At 35.7% G+C, this 26507-nt stretch overlaps 2 protein-coding genes across 8 annotated transcripts in view; one reads left to right on the top strand and one right to left on the bottom strand.

The window, feature by feature from the left end:
• ccser2a (coiled-coil serine-rich protein 2a) overlaps nt 1-8364 on the bottom strand; it is a 60785-nt gene extending 52421 nt beyond the window's left edge. For all 5 annotated transcript variants that reach the window (XM_056476454.1, XM_056476455.1, XM_056476457.1 and 2 more), the window contains exon 1: nt 7719-8364. The gene's annotated coding sequence lies outside the window, so the exon portion shown is untranslated. The remainder of the gene's footprint in view (nt 1-7718) is intronic.
• Nucleotides 8365-13847: 5483 nt separating this feature from the next.
• Nucleotides 13848-24553, top strand: sparcl2 (SPARC-like 2). Of its 3 annotated transcripts, none has more exons than XM_056477314.1 (9): nt 13848-13913; nt 14808-14893; nt 18233-18305; nt 18439-18550; nt 20221-20339; nt 20416-20570; nt 23693-23805; nt 24190-24284; nt 24396-24553. In XM_056477314.1, the coding sequence occupies exons 2-9, from the start codon at nt 14834-14836 to the stop codon at nt 24446-24448; spliced, it is 780 nt and encodes a 259-aa protein (XP_056333289.1). In that variant the 5' UTR covers nt 13848-13913; nt 14808-14833; the 3' UTR covers nt 24449-24553. The 3 variants fall into 3 exon arrangements, with proteins under 3 accessions (XP_056333289.1, XP_056333290.1, XP_056333288.1); XM_056477315.1 differs by lacking the exon at nt 13848-13913 and adding an exon at nt 13920-14018; XM_056477313.1 differs by lacking the exon at nt 13848-13913 and adding an exon at nt 14087-14186.
• The last annotated feature ends 1954 nt before the right edge of the window (nt 24554-26507 follow it).

The raw sequence follows: 26507 nt of genomic DNA, 5'->3' as shown, positions 1-26507 counted from the left end.
TTCCAACTATGACAACTTCCGCTATTCTGAGAAACCCGGAAATGTGAAAAGGGTCTATAAAAAAAACTGATACTGTATATAATTTTTGTTCAATATTTTACACCTCTAACTCTCATTTTGTGCGCGTGTGTGTGTTGGGGTGGGCAGATTAAACCTAATATGTAAACAGCCCATTTGAAAGTCAAACAGGCTAAACATGACATCAACCTCAACTAAACAGAAGAGCAGACACCAAGCTGATACTGTAGCTATCCCAGACAGACTAACACACAAACAGATCTGCAAATCCCAACAGAAACAGATTTTAAAATCTCAGACACACAAGTATTCTTCCATGTAATACAACTATGGAAAACTAGGACTTCTTTGTAAGTGCTTAGTGAAGTTTACTTGATCATTGTCTTGACATGAATCCAGTTTTACACCTGACTAGAGCTGCTCCAACAACTAATCAATAAAATCGATAATTATCAATAATGAAATTCATTGTTAATGAACGCCATTATCGATAAGTGGGGATACACGGCTTCTCACGCAATGGAGGGTACATAACAATGTCTTGATATTATATATTATTCTTTATTGTTTTTATTGGTCTCTCTTGCACACATTGGTCTCTCTCGCAGACACATTCAAATAGAAATATGTTATTTATTATTTCTAATTTTAAAGTATTTCCCAACAAATTAATTATTGAAATATTCGCTAGTTGCAGCCTTACACCTGATTGAAGTATATTCCACAGAATTAGCATACATTTCTAAACTGTGATAGCATCTTTTATAGTGGCTTTTCAGAGTCTTTATGACTTCCTGTCTATATTGACTCTGTCTCAATCATACATTAAATTTTAATGACTCTCCAACCATGATGTCACACAGGCAAATAGAGGAAATACTAACAGCATATTCAAACCAGTTGAATCACATTTATGTTTCCTGTTTTATTCAAGAAAATATGCAGTCTAATCAATGCCAGATAATGACAGACACTAAAATAAGTTCTCAGTTTTCAAATTATTCACAAATTTACTCACAAACAGGGATCTGGCCTGATGATGATGATCTGTTCATACAGATACAGTCTGATTTATTCAGAGAGAAGTGTACGACAGATGCACTGCAGAGAGCTGCATGTTTAAACAGCAGCAAAAATACAAAGCCATATGCAAACACACAACAAATAGAAAGATGATATGAACATGAGGATGGGCTTTCTCTACAGACACTCCAATAATCAAGAAGCCTATGAAAAAGATATCTCAGCATCACATGAGGACACTCACACACACAAGAAAGCTGATATTCATGAGAGTATTTACAAAATAATGTGGGAGTTTCTGGGAGGCAAATCTGCTGCCACAGTTGTCATCACCAAAACATCAAAGATCGGTGTGGGAAATATCCCAACAGACAGAAACACACGCTTCGTGAGTAACTGTACTAAGTAGATCATTTAAAGATCAAGCTACATTTATTGATGCTTTTGAAACGAGTCTCTCACAAATGCTGCATTTTCTGCTCAGAAATAAAGCAGTCACATAATCACTTAAATATCAACTTTAAGACATTTTTAATATTTGATAGATAAAACGTTCAAAAGAACAGTATTTATTTGAAGATCTTAACATTATATACTTTACTGTCACTTTTAAACAATTTAATGCTGAATTACCCCAAACTTCTGACCGGCATAACATGTTTATATATTATTTAACGTTTATAAGAGATGTATTCATTTTTTTCTTAAGTTGGAATTGGATATTGTTATTTTATTGTTATAAAAATAAAACAATATTATAACATATGTTGTTAATCACTCATAACTCCCTTAATTGTATCATATTCTCACTTACGTATGACCCTCACTTAATTCTGAGCAAAACCCAAAATGGATATAAATGTCTAGAACTGTACATTATAATTTGCTGATCTCATTTAAAATGGCTGCTTTCAGTTTTACTGTCTTTAAAATTAAAATACCTGCCATCTACAACTTATAAGCCATAACATAAAAATAATTATCGAATTAACAGGTCTCAGTTTTAATCCTATTTCAATGATGCAAGTGTACAGTAATACATGCAAAACTAAACAACTAAAGTTACCACCGAACAGCTGTCTGGCGCTGAGGACAGATATTTAGCTGCCTGGATACTTCTCATAATACTAAATTACATTCACTGGAATGCAATATGAGAATCTATCTCATGGACCGGAGCTCCCAGACAGGCCTCAGGATGATCAGCTAACAGCCACTGCTGTTCTAAACACCGCTTCCAAATAATTGACGCTAGTCACGAGGACAAAACAGCTATGGGAAGAATTTTATCGGACAGTAGTTTGATAGAGGAGTTTAACTAACAGACACACAAACACACATGCTTGACAGCTGCTGAAACAGTCAACACACACACACACACATGCAAACCAGACCAATAAAGAAGAGATCCTCGCACCTGTCACGAACACACACAGTCTGTCAACACAAGTGCTAAGTGAGGACTTTTAATTTTGGGAGGGGTCCGTACTGATGCTTCTGGCTTAACGCAGTCTCGTCTGCACCTCTGACAGTTCATGGCCATTAACATCAGCACTGACTGACATCTATGCCAACTTTGTCAACAGAAAGAATGACAAGTGTAGTGGGTGGTGTGTCCACACCCCGCTGCCAAATGACAAGATGACAGATAAATGTTCATTACTAACATGATTCAGTCTTGATCCAAATGTCCAAAATAAGCCATACGCATTGTATTTTTTTCTAGATATAAGGTAGTGTGTTAGCATTAGATATGTAAGAAACTATTTTTACAGTACAAGTAAACACCTCAATACTATATTTGGTGTTTATAGATCCTTTATTGTTTATATCTGAAACTAGTTCTTATCTCAAGATGGCAGTTTTGTTACCTCTGAATGTAAAATGTAAAAGAATAGAAGAATGTAAAAGAAAAGAAAAAGAAAAAGAGCATTGCCGCAGTGTTAATGTTAGCATTGGCAATTTCAAATTTCATTAATGGCGGATGAAAGAATTATATTCACTTTGGCTGCAGTGGGAGCCATTTTGGCCTTCACTTTGAAAATGCACTAGTAAGGAGTGAGCCAATCATATTGTTGCAAAATAAGCCATTAAGGGCCAAAAAACTAAGAAGGCACTTAACATAAAAGCACCATTTGAGCTGCTAAGGAATGATATTTAGGTGGATGTGTGAATTCTGCATGAGTACCGTGTGTGTGTCATTAATCTCAATAACAAAATAAATGCACAACAAAAAATGACAGTGATGGGAGAACATCAGTTAAGAAAGCATCTGGCAATGTGGAAATGTTTGCATAAGCTTTGCGATTTAGCATTTAAGTCACTTCACTTTTTTATATAACAGTTTATATGAAAGCTTGCTTTAAAGGTGCTGTGAGTAAGTTTTTAAATAAAAAATACCATAATATGTTTGCAGATATTTAAGAAACATGCTAAGTGAACATACTTGTTTATCTGAAAAACAATGCTAAAGTCAGATATTTTGTCGTAATAGGTGTCTTTGTTTTGGTCATTTAACCCACCCAATGCCAGTTTAGCCAATTATATTTCAGCACCCCGGGTTGCCTTGGTGGAAAACTGCGTATCTCATTCAGAAATACTCTCAAAGCATGTGTCTGTGACCGAAATGCAACCTCTGGTGGACAGTAACACATTCTGAAATGAGACGCAGATTCAGAGTTTCACATAAGGTTATTAATTATCAAATAATATAAATATTACAAACGTAAACATTAGGTGAGCGGATTGTAATCTTGTGTCCTAACAACTTGCCATGTGACGAGATTTGCAGTGAAAAGCAATTTGGCTGTTTACACTAAATGAAACACGACAGCAATTTAAATACAGCCATTCAGAAGCACAGAATATGCACTCACTTACAAAATTGTAAGGCTTATAATCTAATTAATACATATTAAACCTCTTTAACATTATTAAATGCACATGCTGAATGAATCACTGATATGTGTTAGCTTGCACTGAGTCACAGTTCTAAAGTTCAATTTCAAACTGTTTATTTTATTTTCAAGATCAGAGATAAACTGCTGCTTTCATTGTATGGCAATAAACGTCTTGTAAAATGGCATTCAAACTTACATTATTAGCATTTAACCCTGAATAAAGCACGAGGTGTACCTGAGGTGATCATAGTCAGTTTTCTGTTTTTCAGCTGCAAGAAATAGAAGCCATTCCTAATATATCAATTCGAGGTGTTGGTAAGAACAAAAATTCTATCATGTGCTGTTGCTTTTATTTAGGACACGGTTTAAAACAGCCTTTAGGCTCAACAGTCAGGCTCGCTCCTGTTGGTCCTCAATCTGCCAACCCGCGCTTGTGTTTGTTTTGATCCAGGAGTGCAATATCTAGTTCATCCACTAACATACTGCAACTTTAACTCAGACGATTCAGAGTAAAAAAAAATGAAAACTGTGCTAGTATTGATTTTACAATGTTTTACAATGATTGTGCAATCTTCAATTTCATTTGATTGGAAAAAATATATTGTAAACAGTGTTGTGATGTTGGACGTTACACTCACTAAATGGACTATGCATTTTCTGTTGACTGGTTTATGAATTAATATACAGTCAATTTTAATTTCTACAGTATATTAGTGAAGTTATATAGTGAAGTTCTAATATATAATGCAATATAGAGTCTTGTTACACTTGTCTTGTTATTGTAAAATATCATAGCATCACCAGAATATTGCCAATACACAGCACTAGCTGCTGGCATGCATTAAAGTGTGCTGCAAAGCATTTTCAATCAAGGCTTAAACTAAGTAGACATCTAAGAGACATGTCTTAAGAAGGGTGATGTTACTCCAAAAGCATTATAATAATCTCTGGTAATTTCCAGGGTTGGTTGCTGAAAGACAAACCATAGAGGAAGCCATTATGTCAGAGATCAAAGTCTTTCTAGGCCTCCACAGTACATTTTCCTATAATACCCTGTGCGTTTCATCACGTGTCAGATATGCACAGGTGACAGCATCACATGTGCTCAGTGGATTTGATTACGAGCATTTAACATTCAACAAATCCCTTAAGAAACTGAAAGAAAAACATAGAAGACTCCCTTTTTCAGAAGTGAAAATGCCCTGAAATCTCTGAAAGACCCACTATAAAAATTCCCTTAATATATCACACCCGGAGAGTCCCATTAAAGGCACATTTCCATTAACATGAATGCACATTTGTGATGTACTACATTTTTTAAATTACATAAGTGAACTCAACACGCATATTTGATATGGTCCAGTGAATATATGAAAATCTATTAAGTCACACTATCCTAAGGCTGTGTTGCGTAAAGCATGTTATCTGTTCTCTCTGCTACTAAGATGGACACCGTTGAAAGAGCAGTAGCCGTCTGAGGGGCAAAGGTCATCTCTATTCTCAAAATAGCAGTTCAGTTCAACATTTGCATGAATAATGTCTGGACTGAGCTGAGCAAATGTGGAAAAATCAAACAAACCGAGCTAGGTGGGTCAATAACAACTTTATGGACCAGTAAAAACATTTCATGGTTATGCACATCATACACAGTGCAAAGTTCTTTATCCATCACACCACAAGACTGCACAGAAAAAAGTTAAACGACAACTGATATGATCATTTTGTTCTTATATTCAACATTTATGAGATAAATAAATATTTAGCAGGTCAGATCTATTAGGGAACAAATTGGGGGTGAGGATTGAGGAACCACAAATTGGTTATTATTTACTGTAGAAGTTATCTTTGTTATAGTGCTGGGAGATATGTAGGCTCACACGGAATCTGCACGCGCATAAATGCACAGATTTTCAGCCCATCATTTAGTCTATTTATGTAGTTGTGTGTAAATGTGTGTAAATTTATATTTATTCAGTTTTTAGTAATATTTTAGTAATATTACTCACTAATATAAAAACGTTTATATGATTTACTTACAATACAGATTGTGAATTAATAATTTCTGTCTTTAAGTAGATATATAGTAGATATATTATATGAGACACTTGCTTTGTTCACCAATTAAATGGATCTAATAGGATTTGAAATGTAAACATTAAATACAAGTTAAAAAAGCATTATTTTTAATTTAACATATTAAGTTTTTAGTTACGATACACCCAAAACCATTCCACATAAATCCACAGATTTTTCTCAATGTTCTGTGCAGAAATAGCAAAAAAATGCTTGCAGATTCTGTCTGGCCCTAGTGATACGGCAAAAATGCAAACTCAATAATTATTTTCCATATTGAACCATAACAATATATATTTCCATGTAAGATGTTAATGCTTTTAGATTTAAAGGTCTAAACCAACATTGTCTCAGGCCACGAAAACTAGAGGGCCCGTTAAATAACATATTTTTGGACAATAAATTTTCAGTGGCCAAAAATTCGGTACATCTCTAATATCAACACACTTCTAGATTCCGATTGTTGCACATTTCTGCTGTGTGATTGGCTCTTAGATCAATATAGAGTAAAAAAAAGTCCAGAGCTTATCATTAATATTGACATAAATGCTATCGCAATTCGATATAATATTGTTTAATGGCCAAGCCCTAATTTGTTAATTAATTTAATGATTTATTTCAAGAAAACTGGACTTAATAGTTTACCAAACAAGCTTTCTTTTGCAAATGCAGAACACCATATATTACTCTGATATTTTCTGCACTGCTATTCAAAGTATTATTGAATACTTACTAGCCAATATTTAGATGCTTTTTATTAAAAAAATTATTTACTGTAACGGTTAAGTATACTAAATAAAGTACATATATAAATACATATACAAGTATTGCATGATTTCTGTTCAAATACGTTAGGTGGAAGAAATGACTCATAAGGTTATTTTGTGACCTTCTAGCAGTGAATCAGGCTGAGAAGTACCTGACTCACTTTTACATAAATGAATGGCAAACTATTTTATTCTTTTAGTATTATTAAAAATAATTGCGTGTTGTGCTACATTTTGTAATAGTACTGAAAGCATTTAACACAATGGTGACTTGATTTGTAATGTTATTCTATCCAGGGGCGGACTTTGCCAATAAGCGAGGTAAGTAACCCGGGAAAATAGGGGGCCCCCGACTAATGTCAAGAACCTATATTAATCATCCTAAAACTAGTTTATAATTTTTTTATCATATGCTGTAAAATCTGTCTATAATCATAAAACTAAATTATTACTTATTTTCAAAACCCACAGGCCCCACAAATAGTGGAACGATCCTTCCGTACTGCACATGCAAATATTAAAATCTAATCACAAGTATGGCTAATTAACTGTACATAGGTTGTGAGCTGCTTTTTATTTGCTAATATATTGTATTTAATTTTAAGATTCTAATTTTAGGACGGTTACACTTAAAATATATTTTTCATGCAGTTCATTTAAAAAGAAACCAAATATCTATAGAGAATGAGAGTTTTTTAAGTTTCAATGGCAGGGCCCCATACCTGGAATTGCTTAGGGCCCCCAAATCACCAAGTCCGCAGCCGATTCTACCCAAATTATTATTACTTTTTTAAACATTTACATTTATATAAACGTGTTAACAGAATAAATAGTTAATGAAATAGTTGAAGAACACGAATTAGAAACAGATTCCTTCTCTTCCATCCCTGTAAGTGTGCACATAAACACTAGATTAACATTAGCTCATGTGACTCACCTGTTCGATGAAAATCAGCCGCGTCTATCCATGATGTCAACGTCAAAGCTCAAGAGTTCACGTTCAACTTTAACTCGTATTATAACACAGTCCATGGCTCGAGTAGTCAGCTGACTTATTCTATGTACAAGATCCTACAGTACTCAATGTACCCTATACAGCAAGTACGTTAATTATATCAACCAGGAAAGGCTTCCTCTTACTCAGCGCGATTATTCCAGAGCATCGATTAAAACGGTTAACTACCAACACAAACAAAACAACGGCTTTACAAGCAGTCCGAAAGCAAAAGCGCCAATACTCCTTCTTAAATATCGATATTAAGCCTTACAAACTGCGACTTTAAAGCGCGAAAGCAGCGGCAAAACAGTGATGCTGTATTGAAGTGAGACTCCATCATGATGTTTGCTGTGTTTCGTCACTCATTCCAGCATCCTCTCTTCTTCATCTGCACCTTGCTCGGTTCACTTCAGCTTCCAAATTAACGCGTCGTGAACGGTAGCAAAGCACTAAACAGCGGTTTACTCATAACGCTAAAGCAAGCTAGTGGTCTTCGCTTGTGTATCAGAAAAAAAGCGTGCGCTCAGCTTTTGGCCCGCGCCTACAAACAACCTCCCTCAACCCCACCGAGAGCAGCGACCATACTCTCGCTCTCACGCGCGCTGCAAGTGTGACTCGGTGACGTAGGACGTGATTCACAGTGCACGAGCTGCCGGGAGCGCGCGCGATTCTTGAATGACGGTGCTGACATGTGATGTGCGGCGTTTATTATGTTTTATATAAATGTAAGGATGGTTATGTTCATCATCAAACAATTGTTGTCAGCCTTATTGGATATGTCCTATATATTTGTTTATATAGATATGTGTAGTTGGATTGTGTTGGGCCTAGTTTTCCTATTTTTTTGCTTAAGTCAATAGATTGTAGGACTAGTTTCAATTAAATGTAAACATTTAGATTACTTTAAAGGATGTGTTAACATAAATATACATATACACACATTGATATTAATACACACATCATAGTAGATGGGAAGTGCTGGGCAAAGCCTAAAATGGATTTATTCCCACATAGTGCCAGTAATATCCGGTGTCTGTGGCAAAACCTGAATCCTGTTTCTTTAACTCATTCAGAAAGAAAGAGGAAGAGAGGGCTCAGTGGCAAAGTTGATGTTAATTTAACATACCCCCTATTTATTTCAGAAATGCAATTTTTTATCTTGATGTCCATTTTTATTTTTTATTTTTATTTCTTCAAAAGAACATTAAAGTCGGCGCCAATAGCCTTGTGGTTAGTGCATCGACACGTGGCGCCTAGGTGTTCACGGCGACCGAGTTCGATTCCTGGCTCGAGGTCCTTTGCCGACCCTTCCTCTATCTCTTCCCCAATACTTTCCTGTCTCTAAATCTCCACTGTCCTATTACAATAAAGGTGAAAACCCCTAAAAATAATAATTATATAAAAAAAAAGAACATTAAAAAGGTTTTTGGCTGAAACCGTGGTCCTTAATAATTCATTATTTGCAAGTACAGTTTTAAAGTAAAAAAAAATAATAATATTAAATAACAGGCTAAACAGAATCAAAACCTGTAGCTCCTGATGATACGATGATGTCTTATGAAGTGAAACATCTTGAATGGCCTCAGAGTAAATATACAGCAATGCTTTGCTTTTTTTAGGTGAACTGTCCTTTTCTGGTGGCATTTAGGCTTCTGAACTTCACCAAATAATTTAGTTATGTTTGACTTACTGTATTCTGTTAAACACAAAATAAGATATTTTATATTTTGTTTTTATTTTGTTTTCATTTTTAGTTTAACAGAAAAAAAAGAAACTCATAAAGGTTTGGAAGCACTTGATGGTAAGTAAATGGTAAGTTAATTTTCTTTTTTTGGGAGAACTATCTCTTTAAACCCTGCAATTCATTCTATGGCAGCATGGTGGCACAGTGGGTAGCACAATCGCCTCGCAGCAAGAAGGTCGCTGGTTTCAGCCTCGGCTGGGTCAGTTGGCATTTCTGTGTGGAGTTTGCATGTTCTCCCCGTGTTCGAGTGGGTTTCCTCCGGGTGCTCTGTTTTCCCCCACAGCCCAAAGACATGCGCTAGTGGTGAATTGGGTAAGCTAAATTGTCCGTATTGAATGAGTGTGAATGAGTCTGTATGAATGTTTCTCAGTGATGGGTTGCAGCTGGAAGGGCATCCGCTGCGTAAAACATATGCTGGACAAGTTGGCGGTTCATTCCACTGTGCAGACCCCAGATTAATAAAGGGACTAAGCCAAAAAGAAAATGAATGAATGAATTTATTCTGTGATGGCATTAAGATCTTCCTTAATGCATTAAATTCCCTCGACTATATATTTTTTCTTTTACAATAATCATTCATTCATTTTCTTTCAGCTTAGTCCATTTATTAATCAGGGGTCACCACAGCAGAATGAACCGCCAACTTATCCAGCATATTTTTTACACAGCGGATGCCCTTCCAGAGGTAATCCATCACTGGGAAATTTTAAATAATCTGTTTTACTTAAAAACATCACAGTATGAAGGAAAAGATCGGCTACTTTTACATCAGCACTTTAATACTTTATACCTGCTCTCGTATTACTGGCATGTTATGTGTGTCTGTTTGTAGTTTCTAGTGATTTGTGTGCCATCCAGGATCACCATGCTGAAGGTTTCCAGTGTACTTGTGCACACTTGACTCTCCAAAGCTACAACACCATTCAGTTTTTCTTCTTCCTTGATAGACAGGCAGAAACTCTAGCTCTAGTTATTAAAATTTCATCGGCTGAAAAACCTTAGAGATTTCAGAGTTTCAAAAATTGTAGACTGCAGAAGTATAAAACAGGCAACTTTTTAGCAACAAAAATGTTGTGCTTTTTGTTCTCCCAAAAATCTATAGCAGTGCTTCAGTGGGCCCACACAGCCTAAAGGCTATGGAATGATATACTTTGATGATATTTTAAGAAGAAATTCATTAAATATATAAAGATGTCATTTGCATTTCAAGATTTTTTTCATTTGAAATAGCTTCTGTAGTCTTTACATTCACACAGATTCATTTGATGAAAGGAAAGTATAAAAATAAGACTATTCTTTGGTGAAGGAAAAAACAAAAATGAGTTGTTAAAGGTATAGTTCATGCAAATATGGAACATTTTCTCACCATTTACCTAAACTGATTCCAAACCTTTGTCATTTTTTTCCTTCTGAGCAATAAAGAAGACATTTTTTTTTTTGTTGGAAACCAGTAGCCATCATCCAAAATAAATACTGTGGAATTCCATGACTATCAGCTATCAGTATTCTTCAAAATGTCTTTATACTCAATAAAGAAACTCAAACTAAATGAAAATCTTCATTTTTGAACTGTCCCTTTTGGGTGAAATGTCCACATTTACAAATTGCTTAAGCCAAATAAGGTTGCCACAGTAGACAATAATGAAAAGTACAATTAAACTAACTAAACTAACTACCAGGTACACTAGGTAAAAGCACAAAAACTCTTTTTAACTGAACTGAGATAAATAATGACATTACAGTCATGTGTAACACTGCTTTACAGCCAAAGTTGCTTCATAAGTTTAAAGATTCTGGTGAGTTCAGGTCAGTTGGGATATTTTTTTTGGTCATCTCAAATGGCAAAAAGTGTCCCAATTGACCTTATTTAAAATCTGGTCGAGCTGAAAGTTGCTACAGACTTTTATTTCAGTGTGATGATGATGATTTTTATTTTTTGCACTCCTCCTCTGATATTTCACCTATAGCAAATAAACAGTTGGGGGTGTGGTTAAGCATATTTCGCCCAAGCCATTAAACTGATGTTATCAAAGAAGTACTGCCATTCCAGAACAGAAGCAAATGGTCAGCTTTGTTTAAAGATTATAACAATAAACCTTTCCACTTATTAACTTAAAGGGATAGTTCACACAAAATGTAAAATTTTACTCCCAAACCTTTATAACTTTTTCTTTTGTTGAACACAAAAGCGTCATGATTGGGGTGTAAAATACATTTGTGTAGATGTTATAATTACTTTAAAATTTAGTTTGTTAGACTCTCACATCACAAAATATGAAAGAAAACAACACTGTACATTATTTTCAGATTTTCACAACATGTTACTGTAGTTTTTCACAATAAATTACATTAGTATTACTTTACAGGAAGTGTAAAAAAATCACAGTAATGTGTTGTATTCATAATTTTATTGTGAAATTTATCAGGTAGCATAATTACAGCAAATTATTGTAAAAAGGGCTGTATCTTTTGCATGTTATGAATTCAAACTTTTTATTTCATTCTACATAGACATTAATACAAATGCATTCAAAACTTTTATGCTAGCATTGGCATTTTTTTGATATTTAGAAATAATAGAAAATTTTCAATTTTTAGGTGCACTGTACCTTTATTTAATTTTATAAAGTTAATATGAAAAATGAAATCATTTTAAATGAACATAACTTTGTGCTTAGCCAAAATTGTAATAAACTGGAACAAAAGTAATTGATTCATAAAACCAAACACCGTTAAACACTCAAAATGATTTCAAGGTCAGGGTAAATGTCAGAATGACTAGCCAAGGAAAGCCTGCTTCACAGTAAAATATAGCTAATTCTACAAGATAATACTGTGAAATTACAGTAATGGTCTTTACTATCTGATGTGAAGTTACACTAAATGGCTGTAATTTCACAGTAATTTAATGTAACAAAACCACAGTAAATTACTGTGAACTACCTCACAGTAATTTACTCTGAATTTACATACAGTTTTTTACTGTGAAAGTAATGCAATTATTAGCCAGTAATTTACTGTAAATTGAAGGTTAAATGTTTTACAGTGTATGTTACATGTATAATTTATTCCAGGTATTTGTTGGAGGCTCCCAAATTTCCTAAGCCCCCAGCGGCTATACTTACTTAGTTTATTGGTTGAATCCGCCCCTGATTGTATGTGTATTTTGATGGATGAATGATGTTACCTGTTGTTTGTTTGTTTGTTTGTTTGTTTGTTTGTTTGTTTGTTTGTTTGTTTGTTTGTTAAACCCATGTGAACTCTGCCAAATCTTGGTGCAGGGCGCTCTTGTAAAAGAGATTTTTAATTTTAATGTGCTTTACCTGGTAAAATAAAGGTCATGATGACAGGATTTTTAGTTTTGGGTGAACTATTCCTTTAAGACTAACAATGTAACCTAGCAAAACAAACATGCAGACTTTAACTAAAATTAATCAAGACTGAACTGACTTAAACTAAATTATGATACTATCGTTTTCTGTAAAGCTGCTTCATATCTGAAATTAAATAATGCTTTATAATTTGTGACCTCGTAAAATCAACACTGTTATTTCACCGTTTACTGCAGCTTTGAAACTATATACACCGTATAAACTAGTGCTAAATATTTAAATGTGACTTCACATCTAAATTTCACCTTGGAAGTTTACAAACTAAACACCAGATGGCGCCATAGAACAACTTCATCGACTCACGCTCTCAGCGCCACCGCTGAGGGCGCCATCACTGCACAGTTGTGTTTTGTACACATAATGGGAGCCCTTGTCTCCTGTTTATGCTAAATTAATAACATATGAACAAACATGTGGAAGATCTCCCACACATGTAACAAAAACAAAAGCAGAAGTGATGAATGGCAAACAAACTGTCCTGCTGACTTCATTCATGTTGAGGTCAAAGGGCACAGAGGTCAGATGCTTTAGACGACAGGACACCACAGAAAATTATTTATGTATTGCCTACGACTATAATCAAAAGCGTTTGAAACCTCAGACGCATCAGCACCTGCAAAAGCTTGACTCACAGAAAATCAACATGCGCATGTAAACACCGTTTTCCATGAAGATTTGTGCAATATTGTGACTTCACATACACAACAGTTTTGTTTTGAAATTCAAAGCATAGTTTTCGACTCATGCCATCCGGCCCAGTGCCCTCGATTTCATGTTTATGCGCATGAGAGGGAGAGAGAGACAGAGATAAAGAGAAAGTGAGAGAGCTCTGGTTTTCATTGAGCTTGGCATTTTTCCACAGACAAAAAGATTTACAGGCCAAAGAAACAGATGGATGAGCGTAATACAGAGTAGGAGGAGAGAAAAAAGAGAGAGAGAGTTCAGGTTCACACTGTGTCTTTAGATGTTTTTCACAGCCCATGTGTACAGTAAGTGGAGGTGAGTGAGTGTGTGTGCGTCCATGCTGTTAATGGATTGCTAATTAAGGACTTCTCAGGTGAAGCCAGGAAAAGTAGGAGAGGAAATGGAGGATCGGAGTGCCAGGTAAGAGGAGAAGGTAGAAATAGTTTATCAAAAAGAGAGCAGATGAAGAGGGGGGAAAAAAGACAAACTTAAGGAGGGGCAGAGGAAAAAGAAAAGGTATGTGGCTGCCTCATATAGTGTGAGAGGGAGTACGGAAGCAGGAGAGATCATAAGAGAATAGAGACTCTGGTAAGAATTTCAACACCAATTAAATGGAAAAGCAAAAGGAATGAAAGGGTGATTCTGTCAGTACGACTGCTCTGTTAGTGTAACTCTATCTGCTCTGAGCCGTAACATACAGTAATGACTTCCTAGTGATGGGGCCACTACTTTCTACACACACACACACTTCTAATGAGCACTCCGGGGCTTATACACAATACTGAGACTACTGTGAGTTATTTAAAGAGAGGAGCGATCAGACAGAATCAGCTTTGATCCAGATTTGCGCTTTAGGGACTGTTGTCTTCATATTTATAAGTATGATATTTTACGCTTTTGATTTTTTGACATATAACGTTGATTTGATAGCATTGATGTGTTTACAGGAATGTTTTTTTTCCTGCGTTTCTCGTGTTTGCAGTGTTCATTAGTGCTGTGTTTTCTTGATGAAATGAAGAATGTCTCTCAGGATGTCCTACAGAGGATTGAAATCTTTGGGAGAAATTGATTAATTTTTAAGTGCAGTCTTCAGTCACTCGTGCTCATTCTGAGAAGTTTTAGTTTGTGAAGGAAAAACTTTACATGTCTGAGTGCATTCTGGGTGAGATCTTGAACTTTAAAAAGGCACCTGTTGAATGAATGTTACAGATCCATCAACGTCCGTTCTGTGAGCCATGCAGCTGCTCGGTCAACTGTTCTGCTTGACTGTGATGCTTCACCTTGGTGTCGTCATGGTAAGTGGTTTATAGTTGAAATAGTGAGAACATGTTGCTAATGTGCTTGCATTTTTAAAACTGTAATAAGAAAAGATTATGAAAAGCCACTTTAAAAATTATGGCAATTTGAAATGGTTATGGTAACCATGGTTATGGAAATGGTTATGGTATTGTTTTAATGAAGTTTTATGACATGAATTAAAAGCATAGTACACAAAAAAAGAGAATTCTGTCCTTGTTTTCTCTTCTTGTTTCAAACTTATTTGACTTTCATTCTTCTGTTAAAGACAAATGGAGATATTTTGAAGTAAGCTGGAAACCTTTAATCAATTACTTATGTAGTACTTGTTTTTCCTACTATGGAACTCTTCTCATCATACTATGGAATTTTCTTTTGTGTCCAACAGAAGAAAGAAAGGTTAAAGGATTTGGAACAATTATAGGGAGAGTGAATTGTGAGTAAATTCTCATTTTGGGTGAACTCCCCTTTTTTAAATGTCAAATTTAGAAAATAATTGAAGGTTTTATTTTACTGTTACATTATATCTGCTATTGTGGAATTACATACAATTTAAAGTTGATTTAAATTACCTATAGAATTCATTTCAACCTACTGAATTTACATTAAATCAACAAGTTAATTCTTGTATAACTTTTAAAAATTAAGTTGAGACACGATCAACTTATTTTAGCAACATCGAAAATTAAGCAACATAAAAACTAATGTAAAATGTCTTTTTTACAGTGATTTTATTAACATACTATAGTGATGTTTCTGAGTTAGCATTTAGTGAATCTGCTGGCAGTGGTGTAAAGTAACAAATTACAAATACTCAAAGTACTGTAACTGAGTAGTTTTTCTCAGAAATTGTAATTTACTAGGTAGTTTTAAAAATGTGTACTTTTTTACTTTCCCTTGAGTACATTTTTAGTGCTGTGTCGGTACTTTTACTCCACTACTTTCCTTCAACCTGCAGTCACTGCTTTTTTTTTTATGTCTGTGGGGATTAGAAAAATCTGTAATCCCTGTCCTGTGATTCCTGTCGCATCATAATAAAGTACCTCAAGACATGGGTGCTTTAAAATTGCAGCAAACTGTTTGGAAACGTTAAAAGTGTCCAAGAAGATGTCCAAAATCTTAACACGTTACCACTAAGACGTCTATCAGATGTTGGATTTTGGTTGCCATACCTGATGAATAAATATCAGTATTTGACATCAATATGACGTTGGTTTAAGTTGTTGGTTCAACGTTGGATTTTGGTCAGTTTCTAACACAACCTTAAACCAACCAAATATAAGCATAATAAGACATTGTTTTAGGACATCAAAATAACGTTGTCCTTAAACACTGGCTAGTCATTGAATTTTGGTCACCTGACATCACAACCTAAATCTAACCTAATATTAACATGTTATGTTATGTGCCTGCTGGGCAATAAATAAATGCACTACAGAGTGTTACGTTTACACACATCCACAAATTAGATGTAAATGCATCAGCTTTTTACAGCGCAATCCTCTACTTATGTCTACTTTTTACTCATACTTAGAGTAATTGTCACAACATATACATTTACTCTACTTGCACTGCATTTTTAGACAAGTAATGGTACTTTTACTTAAGTATGATTTCTTTAGTACTCTTTCCACCACTGTCTGTTGGTTGAATCAACTGTTAAAGTGATCAACTGGTTAAGTGAACAATTCAACAATTTGTTCAGAAACTCTGTCAACGATTGCCATCTACTGGCATTTAAACGTGGCATCATTGTGATTGGATTTAACAGAAAGAAATATTACATAGGATACTATTTGTACAAAAGACTTCATTTAAGTACAATAGAGATAGGTAATGTTTACAAGTGAGTGCAGAAAGTGAAAGCAGGAGTCTGTAAAAGACTCTTTCACACTTACTGTGCTGTAATGGTTAACAGACTACAGTAAATGTGCACATTTTGACTCTTGCTCTTCTACATGTCTTTCCCCCACTCCCTTTAAAGATATTCTTGCACACATGCTGTCGCAATATGCCTCCCATCCATCAAGTCCTAAAATGCTCAATAATTCTGCCAAATTTCTGAAGAACTCAAAGATCAAGAAAAATGAAAAAAATTGAGTCAATTGAAAAATGATTAACAGCTATTGTTTACCATAAAAGCAGTCAATTTAACAGACATCATATAACTAAGAATATCCCTTTTTTTGGTTGCCAGATAGGCCAGAACTCTGTGCTTTTGGCCATACCTTGCTTGCAGATGTTTATAATAACAGAGTTTATCAATAGGTGGTTCAGTATTTGATGTTAAAGTGTAAATTCACCCAAAACAAAGTTAATCACCCTCATGTCATTCCAATCATCTTGATTCAGACCTTCAGAATACAAATTAAGATATTTTAGATTAAATCTGAGTGCTCCCTCATTCCTCTATACAGCTTCTCAACTCATTCAAAGTCCAGAAAAATACCAAAAAAACATGCTCAAAATTGAGCATAATTGAGGATACTTTTGTGCAGACAAAAAACAAGAATATTCAACAGTTTCTTTTCCTCAGTGTCAGTATAGAGTGCATGTTCACAAAAGCATGTATACTCAAAGCAGTCAAATAAAAGCAATGTGCATCGAAAGAATATGCCACAGACATGACACATAAATGCATGCCCTAAACTGACACTGTGGAGATGAACCTGTTGAATAAAGTAGTTATTTTCATATTTTGTTCGCAGAAATTCCGACTGAACCACTGAGTAATTAATAACTTGATTTTCAATTTTGGGTGAACGAACCCTTTAATACATTCATTGCTTTATATGTAGGGGTCATTCAGACAAGTTTTTTTTTTTCATGCAGATTGAAAAGTTTAACTTAATTTAAACTGAGACAGGGCCCTCAGAACATAACATGCTGAAATACTTCAATTCATTCACTCTCTCTCACTCACTCACTCACTCGCTCACTCAGAACAAAAACATTAGTATTACAAAAAATAATGTTTCATAAAAAATGTTGAACGTTAATCAATGAATTCTGGAGGGGAGTGGATTTCAATACCTATGGAAAAAGATTAGGAAGCACAACTCTTTTCACCATAAATGTTTCTTGAGCAGCAAATCAGCACATTAGAATGATTTAAATTGCTTTAATATTTCACAAATAGAACTGTATATTGGTTCGAATAAATACAGACGTAGTAAAATTCAAGACTTCATGCTCACACCGAACATCTGACAATACTGTGTTTATCTAAAAATCTCCTATCACATGCACATGCAGTAAACACCTAAAAAGTAATGATATCAGAGACAAACCATGTGACAAAACATGTGAATGACCATGTTGTATGTTTACTTTGTAAGGGTGGAAGAGCCCAGCGTAAACAGCGGCAGGCTGAAGAGAAGTTAAGGCCATATTTGGGCAGAGTAGACCCAGGTGAGCCTGAATTATTCCATTCTATTCTTATATAATGACTTTGTTCATCATTTATTAAGTATAAAAAGCTCCAGCTTCCTCTTTCACTATTAAACTCCCTATATATTCTTATCTGTCTTTGTGTTCTCTTCAGAATCCCTATGCCAGTTGTTGAAATGTCACAGTCCTATCGGTTCCTGGTGCCAAGTAGTGAAGGAGGAGGGAGTTCTCACCCCTAAATGTGTGTGTCCAAGTACCTGCCCACGGTAAGACACACACACATGCACACCAACAAATTAATAACAATTTTCCAAGACACCTGAGCTGATTTCAGAGAAAGCTACAGTGAGCTGTACAGTGAGCCAGCGGCATGAACAGCATGGCTCAGATCTCAGTGTCATGATTAAGAACAGAATAATGACGTAACACGCTCTTTACGGCCCACAGACTCCTTGGAATCAAACCAGCAGCCCAGATATTTAACTACTGTTATATTCGCTCTGTGCACTTTAATGCCGATAAAAGCCACATGCAGAAAAGATGTGTTTGAAGACTGAAAAAAATGCTGATGCAGTTCAAAAATGTTATATTAAAACATTTCAACATTCAACTTACTTGAAAGGCATACTTAGATTTTTTACTCAAACATTTTAATATTCATTATAGCTAGATTTACTGAATTCTACACCAAATGGTGATCCATTATTAAAAAAATAAAAGTAATTTAAAAAGCATTTTAATCTAACATACACAAATATATTAATATTACTGATAAACACAACAATAGAACCCATAACAATGACAATTTTGGTTTCTAAAGGTCTCTTACGATGGTTTCATTCCAGTATTTCACTTCTCACAATGTTTGTGGATGATAAACATGCAAAAGATATTATTATATAAGCAGGGGTGAAGTCAGCAATTTTAGGCCCTATGCAGAAACATTTTCAGTGGGCCCCTTCATTCATAAAGTGAAGACGGGGTACTGGCAACTGGCGAAAGAATGGGGGTGGGGGAGATGGGGGAGGATGTTGGCCTTCGCTCTTGCACTGTTTATCCCACCACTGGCAACAACTCTGTATATAAGCGATAATAATTACAAATCTATTACTGAAATTCAATAATATTAACTTACCTCAAAAAATATTCTAGCATTAAATGCTAAAAGTGGATGGCACGGTGGCTCAGTGGTTAGTACTGTCGCCTCACAGCAAGAAGATTGCTGGTTCGAGTCCTGGCTGGGTCAGTTGGAATTTCTGTGTGGAGTTTGCATGTTCTCCCTGTGTTGGCGTGGGTTTCCTCCTGGTTCTCTGCTTTCACACACAGTCCAGAGACAGGCGCTATAGGTGAATTGAATAAGCTAAACTGGCTGTAGTGTATGAGTGTTCATGATTGAATGAGTGTGTACAGGTGTTTTTCAGTGGTAGGTTGCTGGAAGGGCATCCGCTGTGTAAAACATTTGCTGGATAAGTTGGCGGACCATTCTGTGGTGACCCCTGAAGAATAAAAGACTAAGCCGAAGGAATATAAGTGAATAGATGCTAAAAGTTCCCATTTTCTTTTCTAAATTTCTCTTCTCATAGTTTCACGCCAATAATTCACACTTTGTGGTTGTGTTTTTTATCTCTACTAACTATTTTTTATCTTTACAAGGGAGTTTTTGTGTTGTTGTTTTCTTTTTTCTATTGTTTGTGCATGCTGGCATCTGCTGAATTTGGCAAATCTTTCATAAACTGACAGATGAATTCATGCCAGTGTCTGACACAGTGCAGCCTGTGATGTCAACATCAAACGATATTAAGAGGAGCATTTTCTCTCTCAAAAAAAGAAATAAAACGGCTATTTTTAGACAATTATCTACAGTAATTACCTGCTGTCCCAAATTCTGAACATGAGCACTTTGTGATGTGTGTATGTGTTGTTTGGTTTACTGCAGGCAGAGGGCACCAGTGTGCAGCGTTTTGGGAAGGACGTACAGCAACGAGTGTCTTCTCCACAAAGAGGCCTGCCGCAAAAAACGACGCATTGGCAAGGCACATAATGGAGCTTGTCTCGGTATAAAGACAAATGCCCACTTACACGCTCATCCACCAGTAATGCTTAAGCTAATAAGATGTGGTTTCTCTTTCAGTAAGTGAGACTGGATGCTCTAAGGAAGAGTTCGGGCAGTTCCCATACCGTCTGCTGGACTGGTTCTTACTCCTCAGCCGAATGGGAGAGAGATACACACCAGCAGCACCTTCACAAAGCTGCCTCTCTCACACACAGCGAATGCAGCTCGCACAGGTGACACAAACACACAAAACTCACTACAGCAGATGCATGAATATTCTCTTGTACATACGATCACACATATACAGTAAGTTACATACTTGTATAACTATTTTCGGGGGATTTCCCATAGATGTAATAGATGATGTTTATAAAATCTATCCCCTTACCCAAAGCTTACCATTAGACGGTCCTCACAGAAACCATGCACTTTTACATTTCTAAATACTTATACTGTTCATTCATTTTCCCTCAGCTTAGTTCCTTTATTAATCAGGGGTTGCCACAGTGAAATTAACTGTCAACTTATCCAGCATATGTTTTACCCTTCCAGCTGCCACTCAGTATTGGGAAACATCTATACACACTCATTCACACACATACACTATGGACAATTTAGTTTATTCAATTCACCTATACCGCATGTCTTTCAATTGTGGGGGACACCGGAGCACTAGAGGAAACCCACACAAACACAGGGAGAACATGCAAACTCCACATAGAAATGCCAACTGGCCCAGCCAGGACTCGAACCAGCGACTTTCTTGCTGTGAGGCAACAGTGCCCACAGCAAGAATGTCAGAACCCACAATATGTCCACATAAGCTCAAACATTTCTTAGTTTTACTATACTAAGGCACATTTGGTCCACATAATGTAGAGAATTCTAGGTGCACACACACGCATTTCTTCTTATATTCCAGTGGGGACTCTCTCATAGACAGAATAATATTTCTACTGTATCACCCAACACTACCCCTAAACCCAACCTTTACAGGAAGTAATCTGCACATTTAAAAACTTCCTCATTCTATACGATTAGTAAGCATGTTTATAAGTGGAGACCTAAATTGAAGTCAACATGGTGACACAAGTTCTGATAACTCTGTGTGCATTCAGGTTTAATCACCACCAGGATATGAAAACAAAATAATAGCACACACTACTTAACTACTTTCTTATAGGTTGTTTGCAATTACGTGGTTCTGGTGATGCGAGAAATTCAGATGGAAGGCAGGAAGTAAATAACTAAATGGGATACATAGAGGAAAGTCGTTATTTTTGTGATTTATACCATATTTCAAAGGAGATATAAATAGAAAATAAGCACATATGTTGGGCATGATCCTTATATCATGAAGAGGGCAGAGTTTTCTACTGAACTAAAATATATTTGCCTGTCATCGAGGTGGTAGATACTGTATAAGCTATGTTACATTAAAAAATACTATAATAAATGCTATAGTGTTTGGAAGCATACTATAGATTGTTACTTGAATTAAACTGTCGTAGTAATTATATTGTTGCTGTGGTATGACACAACTGTAGTAATAAACTAATTAGTTTTCTATAATCACAATGCACCACAGTTTACACTAAAGTTACAGTATTTATCACAGTTTATCAGTTTACTATTCTACAGTATTCTGTAGCATTCACTAACAAAGAGTTGTACACATTACACACTTTACTATGTGATTCAAAAACATGTTTATTATAAATTACGATAATTTTCCCCCATGTGGATATCTAGCAGACATCACAAAATAACAGACAGAAGCATAAAAGTGGTCCACAATCATAACCAACATAGGCACATTCTGAAAAAGTAGCCCTATATATATACACGTTTCTGGAGATCGCTAATTATGTAGCCAGAGCCAGGGAAGAATGGTTCCAGACAGCAGGTAAGACAAAAACTGTATCCAAAAAATAAAATGAACAAGTAAATTACAGGGTGAGAATCTGAAAACATGGTAAAAATCAGGTGAGGGCTTTTCTTTTTCTGAATTGCGGTCGGGTTTAGGGAAGAGGGTGGCTGGGTCAACAGGTGCTTTTCAAAATACTGTTGGTTGGGTTTAGGGAGGGTGGGGGGATCGGCCGGTTGGTCAGTCAGTCAGTGAGTTAGGCAACAGCGGCCTCTGGTGGATTTATGTGAGAAGAGCAGGTGCGAATAGCACTCGCGAGAGATCTTTGAGATCTCAAAAAGCATACACAGCGGTCTCTGGTGGATTCACGAATTAAAAAACTGCAAAAAAAAAAAACGCTCCTGGGACGTATTTTGCTCTCTCCCGAAATGTATATAAGGGTACATATCTATAATGAGCCTGGGTTGATAAAAAGCGTCTAGTTTTGTCACAAGGGTTGCATTTCTTTTTTGTTCTGTCAATAAACTTACCAACAAACACTCACCGCTGCTGCGCATATAGACCTTAACGTTACAGTTGTTTATTCTGCCGAAACGCAGATTATTGGGATATTGCTAAACAAGACGGAGACCTCATTGCAGTGATTACATAGCAGGGTATGTCTCCTGGATTTTGTATAAGTGTGGTGTTGTTTGTATCTGATTTTTATATATCACATTAACATATTTACACACAGTTAGGCCTGTATATAATCTTTATTGGTGCTGTCAAACAAATTATTGTGTTCAAAAAATATTGTACACATGGATGTATTAGTAAAATGTTTCTTGAACTTTCCCCTCTTTATAACCAAAAACTTTTGGAAGTCTATCAAAGTTGTTCGACATTTCTTATTACGGCAATTTAAACAATTATGAACAACACAAAATATAAACATTTTGAGGTTCTTCCTGCCCTCCATCTGAATTTCATGACGACATGTGAAACCAACCTATATATTCTGTTGTTATGTTACATTGTATATATTATGTGTATGTTTAGTGCATTAAATGTAATTGTGTTGGTTTAAGAATGACTCTTGCAAAGTTCCAAACCTATTTCAGTCACAGCAAATATGATTTTCTACTTAATATTATTTCTAATTAATCACCAAATTGAGCGCCTATAGACCATTTCAATGTGGTGATGTCATTGGCCCATGAACATTTCCTGATTGTTATCAAACTATTTCATAACTGTAATAAGAGACAATTCAATCATAACTTCATGTTAAAACAGCTATCATCACATTATTTATCAATATGTGGCTCTTTTTGGGTTCTCAGAAGCTATAGAAATTAAAAATGTAAACGAGAAATACGTTGGGGCCATCGTTATTGTTTACATCTCTCAAAATGATCTATAAATACATAAATAAATGAAACTTCCTTTTTTATATAAAGTTATGAATTTGTAACAAAAGTCCTGATCTTGTCTTTACTTTTTCAGAGGAGGTTTGTTCTGCTGGATCGTAACAGGGATGGGAAGTTAAGCAGGAGGGATCTGAGAAAGCTACACTATAAGCGGATGCCGCTGGAGCACTGCGCTCAAAGATTTTTCCAGTAACCCCACACAAAGATAACGACACACACATTCACATCGCCACTGTGATTTTTTGTAATGCTTTCTCCTGTCTGACCTTCTCTGTATTTGCATAATATTCCCGCAAACCCTCCCCAGCATCCGTCTGATTATAGTACACATGCCTTCAGGATGTCACCCACTCCTCTCACTCATCCTCTTTCAATCTCTCGCTCGTCCTCTCCATCACTCACTCTCATTCATAGCTCTGAATGCTTATTGCCTTCCTACTGTTCTAATGTGAGTGCTGTCCTTTACGGCTGATGGCTTCGGAGAGAGAGACGTAGAGGGATGAAGAAATCAAAAACATGAAAGCGAAACGGTCCACTTGTAGATTTCAACAAAACACTTATGTGTGTGCGCAGGTCATGTGACAAGAACCAGAATAAGAAGGTGACCCTGAGGGAGTGGACATCCTGTCTGGTGAAGCGGTCTGAGCGCTGGTTTCAGGATTTCATGTGTAAGTCAATATTTGTTTCTGAATATGAGATTCTCATGTGTAAGCATGTGCAAACACACACGCACACACACACACACATCATTGTGTTCGTATTTTGTTTCTCTGTTACAGCCATGAAGATGGGCTCTCCAAAGCTGTGTCCGGTTCAAGACAACAATCTTTGAATTGATGTGTTTTTATATGTATATATGGGTGGAACTGTATTTTGAAGATATGATGGAACATAATCTTGATCTAGTCCACTGCCGATTATGAAAATCAGATTTTTTACAAATATTTTAAATCATATACATTTAATTGGATGGCATAACATCCACGTTGTATTTGAAAATAATGTGCTTTTATTTAATTGATTAAAAGATGTAAACAGTAATATTTTATATAGTTTTACAATTTAATATAACTGTTTTCTATTAATATTTTCTTAATATTAATTCAGGCAACACGATGGCTCAGTGGTTAACACTGTCGCCTCACAGCAAGAAGGTTGCTGATTTGAGCCTCAGCTGGGTCAGTTAGCAGTTCTATGTTCAGTTCTATGTGAAGTTTGCATGTTCTTCTCGTGTTTACGTGGGTTTCCTCCGGGTGCTCTGGTTTCCCCCAGAGTCCAAAGACATGCGGTATAGCTGAACTGGGTAAGCTTAATTATCCGTAGTGTATGTGTGTGCATGTGAGAGTGTATGGGTGTTTCCCAGTACTGGGTTGGATCTGGAAGGGCATCCGCTGTGTAAAACATATGCTGGATAAGTTGGCGATACATTCCGCTGTGGCGACCCCTAATGCATAAAGGGACTAAGCCGAAAAGAAAATGAATGAATGAATATTAATTCATTTAAAAAAAAAATGTTAAGTCTTCGATCGAGTCTGATTTCATGCTCCAGTAATATCTTCTAATTTAACCAAGGTTTTTTTTTGTAAACCATTTTTTTTTCAGAATTATTTGATTGTAAAGTTCAAAGCAACAGCATAGAAACCCTTAGATACCTTAGAAATGTCTTTACTGTCGTTTTTTCCCAGTTTAAAGTATTTTTGTTGAATTAAAGTATTAATTAACTCATTAACCCCCATTACTTTGAAGGTACTACATGTACTGTAGTATTTAAGTAACTTACATTAAATTAATCCGACCAAAAACATGAAGAAAAATCTCTTATCACTTAAAAAGTTAAAACATGGTTAACTTATTTCAATAAAAATAAGTTAAATTGACAAAAAACATTCATTTTCCATCGGCTTAAGGCTGGTTTATACTTCTGCATTGAGTAATTACCGTGAACGGCGCCTCCCTTGTGGGTTGCCATGCATTTATACTTCTGCATGCTGTTTGTGTTGCTCTGCAATAACACTTCCGAAACGCCAGCTGGCAGTAGGTTTTTATGTTCCTCTGTGTTTCTTTGCTAATGTTTTGTTTTTTCTGAATGTTACCTTAATGTACAAGTAGCTCAAACTGCAACATTTTGAACCGGCGGACGTGCAACATTTTTATTCATAAGGTAAACACAAAACAAAAGTTTTCATCTGAAGCTACTTCACCGGACTCGACACTTGTAAACACCCGCTCCAACGGATTCGCGCAGCTCTCACCCCCACCAACACTCACCAAGTTGACCAATCCCAGAGCTTGCGCTATGCGTCATTGTGACGTGTAGTGACAATAATCAATATATCGCCTTATCGTCCAGCACATGAACATGACCTCAATCATTTTTGGTGATGCGATATATATTGCGCATACATAAAAACCAATTCTAGCAACATTTAAGCTGATTGTGTAACATTTCTATCTCTATTGGAGGTGTCAGTACAGTTAAAAAAACACTTTAGTATTAACTATAACTTACTAAAGTATAGTATCATGTGTGTGTTTGACAACTGAAAATAGATCTGGTTGGAGATATTGCAGCCTCTCTTACTTTTTACCACTTGTTGTGACCATTTATTATTATTTATTTATTAAGGATATCAATTTTCACGTCACGATTCCAATGCCTGATTATTAAAATGACTATAATTAAAGAAATATTCTTAAGGATAAAATATTATGTGTTCTTTGCAAGAGTGTACTTGCTTTGTGATTCTATTATAGTGTTATTCTGGCATTATATAATGAGTGGCATTAAAATCTGGTTATAAAATGACAATAATATCGTTTGTTGCAATATACTTTGGTGCAATATATTGTACAACAAAAAATAGTTATTGTGACATGCATACTTCCAGCCA

Source organism: Danio aesculapii, chromosome 17 (assembly GCF_903798145.1).
Source record: "Danio aesculapii chromosome 17, fDanAes4.1, whole genome shotgun sequence".
Classification (NCBI taxonomy): domain Eukaryota; kingdom Metazoa; phylum Chordata; class Actinopteri; order Cypriniformes; family Danionidae; genus Danio; species Danio aesculapii.
Note: the sequence above shows the minus strand (reverse complement) of the source record. Positions and strands in the feature narration are given on the sequence as shown.

Bases quoted from the DNA above. Each gene is read 5' to 3' on its own strand.
- sparcl2 (XM_056477314.1), top strand. From the start codon at position 14,834: ATGCAGCTGCTCGGTCAACTGTTCTGCTTGACTGTGATGCTTCACCTT. The intron at 18,306-18,438 runs GTGAGCCTGAAT...TGTTCTCTTCAG, and splicing joins TTTGGGCAGAGTAGACCCAG to AATCCCTATGCCAGTTGTTG. The intron at 20,340-20,415 runs GTATAAAGACAA...TTTCTCTTTCAG, and splicing joins ACATAATGGAGCTTGTCTCG to TAAGTGAGACTGGATGCTCT.